Source organism: Sylvia atricapilla, chromosome 6 (genome assembly GCF_009819655.1).
Source record: "Sylvia atricapilla isolate bSylAtr1 chromosome 6, bSylAtr1.pri, whole genome shotgun sequence".
Classification (NCBI taxonomy): Eukaryota; Metazoa; Chordata; class Aves; order Passeriformes; family Sylviidae; genus Sylvia; species Sylvia atricapilla.
The window spans coordinates 9,153,028-9,159,785 of NC_089145.1; the positions used below are offsets into that span (position 1 = coordinate 9,153,028).

Below are 6,758 nucleotides of genomic sequence, written 5' to 3' on the forward strand. Positions count from 1 at the left end.
TCGGTCACAATAGGGGGGACAGGGGAGTCACACCGCAGGGTCCCAGCACAGCCACACAGACCCCAACCCAGAGGGAGGGAAGGAATATGAGCCATGAGCCCAGCTCCTCCCCACGCCTTTCCCGCCCCATCCCTGTGCTGAACAAGTCCTCAGCCCACGGTGATTTTCCCTCTGGGAACAGGGCATTGGATGAGCAGACCCAGGGGCACCTGCAAACAGCTTCTGGAATTGGCTCCGTTGTGTCCATGCTACTGAGCACAGCCTGGATGGGCTGGAAGGGTTTGAGGATCCAGGGGGTTTTACTCACCAGCCACAGCAAGGCTCCATTCCCAGGGAATGGCTGGTGCCAGCCCAGGAGCCAGCACAGCCCTCGGGGTATCCCAGCATGGTGGGTGCTGGATCTGGGGTACAGACACACCCAACCAGCTCAGGGCAGGGGGAAAGCCCCCCGAGACGTGTCTATGCTGGGTGTGAGCCCCACCAAAACACAGCTGAGCCTCCCTCCAAGGGTTGTCCCAACACCACTGGAGTTACCAGGGCCACCTCGGCTACACCGCAGCCGTGCCGGAGGGGGAGGAGGGAACAAAGGGATCAGATGGATGAAGAAAACCTTCCCTGCTGGCACAAAGTCCCTTGTAGGAAGAACCCACAGGCTTCCAGTGCCACCCTCTCCACTCCTGACCTTCCCCTCCAGAGAGCTGGCACAGCCCCAGCAGCCGCCCCCATCCCAGGCTGGAGCCCGGCCGCTCACTCGGGAATGTAGTCCCTGAAGGAGTTAAAACTGAGGCTCCGGCCCGTGGAGTTCAGGGTGGAGCTGGCTTGCATCTTGGGAATCTTTTCCATGAGCTTGGACACTGTCCTCCTCTTGAAGGAGCCCGGGGAGAAGTGCCCCTGCCTGAGCAGCTCCTGGTAGAGGCTGCTGAACACCGCCACCGGCTCCTCGTAGCTGTCCCGGGTGGAGATCTCGTAGAAGGGAATCTTGAGGGCTTTGGAGAGGTTCTCCCCGTCCTCGGTGGACACCATCCTGTCGAACTGCAGGTCCTTCTTGTTGCCCACGATGACGACGGGCGGCTGCTCGGCGGCGCCGCTGCGCTTGGGGCTGGCGTGCAGGTGGTTGATGAGGAAGCAGAGCCGCATCACCTCGTCGAAGCTGCAGCGGTCGGTCACCGAGTACACCACGGCAAAGCCATCGCCCCACTTGATCTTCTCCTCGATCTGCAGGGAGTCCTCCTCCTGCCGGGCCACACAGGCTGCTGTTAGCACTGCTGGAATGCCAGCACTGCTGGATGGAACCCCAGAACACCTCCCCAGGGCGCAGTGCCGTCTCCAGAAAGGGTTTGGGGACAGCAGTGGTAACACCAGCGGCCCAGGGCAGGGATGGGGTGGCTTAGGCAGTGTGGCAGGTGGGGACAGCCATTGGCCCTGTCCTGGTGTGGATAGTGGTGGAATCAGTGCTCCCTTGAGCTGCCAGGTTGCTCCACTGGCACAGGAAGCAGAGCTATGCCCTGCACAGGAATGGGGGAATACTTACCTGAAGCCACGCTGTAACTGAGGTTAGACATAAATTCACCAAAAAACACACTTTTCTCCTGAGGTAAGCACCATGATGTAGCAGACACCAGGAATTAGGGCAGTAGAAGAGCAGAGACTGCCTTCCCTGGCAGGACACTCTGCTCTGATGGTGTTTTCCTGGCTGAGCTCACCTGTCCGGCCGTGTCGAGGATCTCGAAGTGCACCATCTCCCCATCGATGACAGCCACGTGCCTGTAGATCATTTCTGGGCAGGACACACAGGGAAGGTGTGTGAGAGAACCCCCAGGGAGCAGCCACAGCCCAGGTGGCCTCAGTCACCTTGGTGGCTGCGAGGGCAGCAGTGACCAAAGTGTGGGGGCAGCAAGGGAGGGAGAGGGGCTCCACAGGAGAGTCGGAGTAGGGGACATTTCTGGGACATTCCAAAAGGGATATGGCTTCAGTGCTTAAAAAAATCCCAATGCAAAAAAAAATCCAAAATCCTAGAATTCAGGAGAGCACAGGCTTCAGTGGCTTAGATGCCTCCTGTCCCTTAAAAGCCACCTCCCAGTAGATTGGGAAGGAATTTGAGGAACTGAAGAGGAACTGTTGGTTTGGTGGTTGGACTCTCAGAGATCTTTGCCAACCTTAACAATTCTGTGTGATCCTATGATTCTAAATGATTCCATGATCCCATGACTGAGCCTGCAGCACTTCCCTGTGCAATGCAATGGCTCATCACAGTAGATTTTGCCTAAATAACAACAGAAGGGGAAAAAGGCATGTAGGACCCAGGGAGGTGTCAGGATGTCCATGGGCTGGCTGTCTGGTTGATGAGGAAGAAGAGGGAATACGGTGAATTTGGGAGCAGAGTTGGCTCTGCCATGGTGACAGCACCAAGGAAAAGGAGTTTTCCTACCTAGGGTTGGGTCGTAGTCTCCAATGAATCTCCTGGTGATGAATCGTACTGTCAGTGCTGGAAGAAAACACAACGAACCCTGTTGGAGTCGTCAGTCCTCTGGACTAATTTTTCCCCCTCGCAACGACAAAGGAGCAGCAGGAGCAGCTCCAGCTCAGACAATTAAAGCCCCTCATCTGATTACACATCTCCTTGCACCAGAGCCCAGGGAGGCAAAGCCCAAATTGCTGGCAAAACCCTCCCTGGGGCCTTTGGCCCTAACATCTTTTCGAGGAAGCTGCTTTGGAAATGCAGTGCTGATGCCTGGAGACGGAATTTCTGGATAAAGCCATGGTCGGGAGGGTGAAGAGAGCACAGGAGTGGAGGGTGGAAGTGGTGCTTGAGCCCTTCAAGGCGTTAATGATGATAATGGGGATGGGAGTGAAAGGTAGTGGAGAGGCTGAGAGCTGGCTTGGAAAGGCAACAGGAGTGGAAAGTGAAATTAGTGGAACAGTGGAAAAAAACAAGGGGGAAAAAAATCCCAAAAGAGATAGGCAGGAGGACAGAGGCAGGAGGGAGAGGAAGAAGGAAAAACAGACCAGGAGTGTGACAGGAGGATAAACCTCACCAGAACCAAGATGTGATGAAAACCCCTCCAGAAACAAAAGGGGAAATGAGAAGCCAACACCAAGCTGGGGCAACACTTGGAGCTCTTTCCCTTGGAACCCAGGGTCAGTTTGTCCCAGCTGCCCAGCAGCAGATGTTGCTAGTGTCCTGCCCTCACAGACCCACACCAGGCCGATCAGGATCTGTGTGTTTATCCCAGGAATGTGGCACCTCACGTGGGCCAGGCTTAAATAACCACAGAAAGGGAAAGAGGGATGCAGGAACTTCTCCTGCCTCCCACACCTGCTTGGCTCCTCCTTGGGGGCTTCACCATCCTCTCAACCCTCCCTGTCTGTCTCTGAGTTTTAAACCTGCCCAGCAGGGAAGGGATTTGAAGAAAAAAACAGGTAATTGAGCCAAACTGCTCCGAGGAGATAACCAGGGATCCCGCAGGAGGCACCTACAGGCACCTTCAAAGAGGTGAAGGAATTATCAGGGGGAGCGGGACGAGGAAGGCTCGGTCTCTAGAAAGCACCTGATTGTGTGTCATATGTCAGGCAGCCACCCAAAGCTGGAGCACATGGTGTGGGATGAGAAGAGGAGCCAATTAGATTGATTAAAAATTGGCTGGAGCGCAGGAACACGAGGGGAGCTGCCAGTGGGGGAAGCAGCCGCAGGCGGAGCGGCCGCGGCCGCCCAGCCTTATAAGGAGCTTTTTCTCCCCATCCTGAACATCAGTCACCTTGGGAAGGGCTTTCCTTGGAGCTGAAAGGGTTAATCGTGCTTTAAATGTGTGGTGGGGGACGGCTGTGGGCTCGAGGGGTGATTTACCTGCCAAGGAGCCGGGCCAGGCACCTTGGGATCGCCCCGAGTGCCTGCCCACGTGCTGCCCTGTTTACGCCGCTGCCGAGCGGCTCCAGCGCCGATCCATCTTCGCTCCACGTGCTGCAGGCAGAGCTCTGCTCTGGATTATGGCAAAGTTTACGCTGGGCAGCAGCAGCAGAGGACAGCACAAGCCCCAGCTGGACTGGATTTCCAGCCCCCGCTGCTGATTCACACAGCTCTGACCCTGAAACCACATGGCTGTTCCCAAACCCATCCCTGCTCCGAGGGTCTGGGACCTCGGCTCACCAGATCCTGAAGGTTTCCAAACTGCTTCCAAAACACTCAAACTCTTGCTAAGAGTCAGGGGTTGTTTTTTCCCTTTTGCAGCTGCCCACGTGGGGTTTGCCCTTTGGTTGTTCCCACTCCTCAACTCTCCTGACCTGACTCTGTATCCCATGGATGTAGCAGTTTGTCCTGGGGATGCTCCAGAGAGGGACCGACTCACGTCCTGCCAGGAGAGGAGCTTGGCAGCTCGGGGATGAGCTCCCCTGCTTCACATCCTGGCCAGGAGAGATGTCACCCCCACCTTGGGGACACAGCTGTCTCCCCCGTCCTCCCCACAGGAGCTCAAGCCGTCATGCTGCTGCTCTTGGCTCCTTCCTCGCCTCTCCCCCACTCGATCCATCACCTGGGATGTCACCTGCCAGCTGGGCAGGGACAGCAGGACGGCTGTCTTCATCCCCAGCGCAGGGGCTGGCAGGCAGCAGGACCCAGCAGCTTGGGCACAGCCCGCGGGGAAGGTGACACGATGTCCCCTGGCAGGGGAGGACGTGCAGAACAGCGCCCAGGGGACACAGATGGGGAGGGACTCACTCAGGGGGCGCTGCATGCCTGCTGTTCCCGGGGGCTGCTCCCTGTTCCTGGCACGCTCCAGCTCTCCTCTGCACCAGCCACCTATGGATTACCTCCCTGTGCCCCGATTCCGTGGCCTGTGTCACTGTCACACTGTCACAAACCCCGCTGCTGCAAGGCACACGCGCTGACAGTCAAACCCAACTGGAGGAACTTTTATGGACCCTCGGCACTATCCCACCCTTAGGAAGAGGCACAAAATCCCCCGCAGGAGGGGCCCAAAGCTGGCAGGAATCTGCTGTGTGCCGGGTGGGATGCCCAGCAGCAGGGAGACACGCGTGTTTGGGGTGGGGGCGAGCCAAAGGCTTCGTACACCCTGTACAACCATCTGCTCCATCGGGGCCAAACGCCAGCAGGGACCCGCCCGGGGCTCTGGGAACCCCGGAGCTGAGCCCTGTCCCGTGCTCCAGCACTGCTCCGGGAGAGCTGCTTCCTTCGGTTTAATCATGGAATGAGGATTTTTCCTTAATGCCGATTGCTGTACATGGAAACACAAGTCCAGTGGCTCAAACAGCCCGGCACAGGTGCCACTGCTGTGGTGCCCTCCCTTTTCCAAAGGGGCAGGACATTCCCCGTCCCCAAGGGCACGGGAGCATAGCTGTGTCCTACCAGGCTTTGCACGGATCATTGCAATGTGGATCCAGTTTTCCCTGCCTCTGACCCTAATCCCGGCTCTCTGGGTGCTACAGGGAACACCTTTGCCCCCAAGGGCTCCCAGCTCGGGATGGAGGAGTGGGAAGCAGGGAAGGACGATCCTCAGGAAGGAATGGGGTGAAGAAGGGAGCTGAGGTGCTCCCAGCACAGTATCCCAAACCCCCACCTCAGCGGGCACAGACGGAGAACGCTGAACAAGGCACAGGGAAAGGGAGTTTTCCTGGAGGAAAACAGCCCGGCGCTGTGGAGGAGGCTCCACAAAGCTGCTGTGAGCGCTGGGAATGAGCAGCGAACTCCTCACAGCCGGGAAAAACCAGTCCCGAGTCTGGCTTTTAGGAAAGTCCTCCTGCTCAGTGATGTCCACCCCACACAGCTGGGGACCCCTCGGGCAGGGGAAATGAGCCCCGGCTGCAAAGTGTCCATGCGGGAAACTTGGGGGGAAGGAAAATCAGCGCCCTTAAACCCCACCAGTTGAGGGGGCACCGGCAGAATGTCCCTCGTCCCGGCTTTCCAAGGGACATGGGAAGGTTGGTCCTTGTGGCCGGGAGGGAGAACACCGGGGGGATGCTGGGGGGAGGCCAGGGCATAGCGGAGGGATGCAGGAAGATGCCAGAGAGGTGCGGGGGACACCGGGGGGACACCGTGGGGACACCGGGGAGCCCCGTCCTACCTGTCTTGCCCACGGCGCTCTGTCCCAGCACGACGAGGCGCAGGGTGCGGGCCGGGCTGAGGCTCACGGAGCGGCGCAGGGGCCGCGGAAAGCTCATCCCGGAGCCGGGCCGGGGCTGCCCCGGGATCCGCCGCTCCCCGCTCCGCCGGGCGCTGCTCCGCCGGCTCCGCCCCGGGGGCCGGGCAGGGCTCAGCCCCGGCGGGCGCGGCTGATGCCCTCCTCCTCCTCCTCCTCCTCCTCCCTGGCCAGCGGAGGCGGTCCTCATCCCGTGCGGGAGGTGGTTCGGGAGTTGTGCCTCAGTTTCCCCGCACGCCGCAGCGCTGAGCGGCGCTTCCCGGCCCGGGAAAGCTGCTCCCGCCACAAAGGGGCAAAGCCACGTTGGACGAGGATATGGAAGGTGTCCCCGTGCATGGCAGGGGGTGGCACCGGATGGGCTGTGAGGTCCCTTCCATTCCAAACCTTCCTGGGATTCCCTGAGTCTTATGAGAGTGCGGAGAGAGGGAAGTGGTGCGACACCTCCCCAGCCGGAGTGCTGCCTGCCCCCAAACCGCTGCCCGAAATCATCATTTTCCCCATGTCTGTGCATGAGACAAGTTAGTAAAGACAAGAGGAGCTGACTTAGCCCCAGCCTTCCCCCTTGTCACACGAGCAGGGCACGGAGTGAATCCTGGCTCAGCACAAACC

At 59.0% G+C, this 6,758-nt stretch overlaps 1 protein-coding gene across 1 annotated transcript; it reads right to left on the bottom strand.

Moving 5' to 3' along the window:
* Window positions 1-663: 663 nt before the first annotated feature.
* On the bottom strand, window positions 664-6,245 carry LOC136362233 (ras-related and estrogen-regulated growth inhibitor-like). The gene is made up of 4 exons (XM_066320596.1): window positions 6,075-6,245; window positions 2,429-2,485; window positions 1,704-1,777; window positions 664-1,233 (listed from the first exon to the last, which is right to left on the bottom strand). The coding sequence occupies exons 1-4, from the start codon at window positions 6,169-6,171 to the stop codon at window positions 748-750; spliced, it is 714 nt and encodes a 237-aa protein (XP_066176693.1). The 5' UTR covers window positions 6,172-6,245; the 3' UTR covers window positions 664-747.
* Window positions 6,246-6,758: the final 513 nt, after the last annotated feature.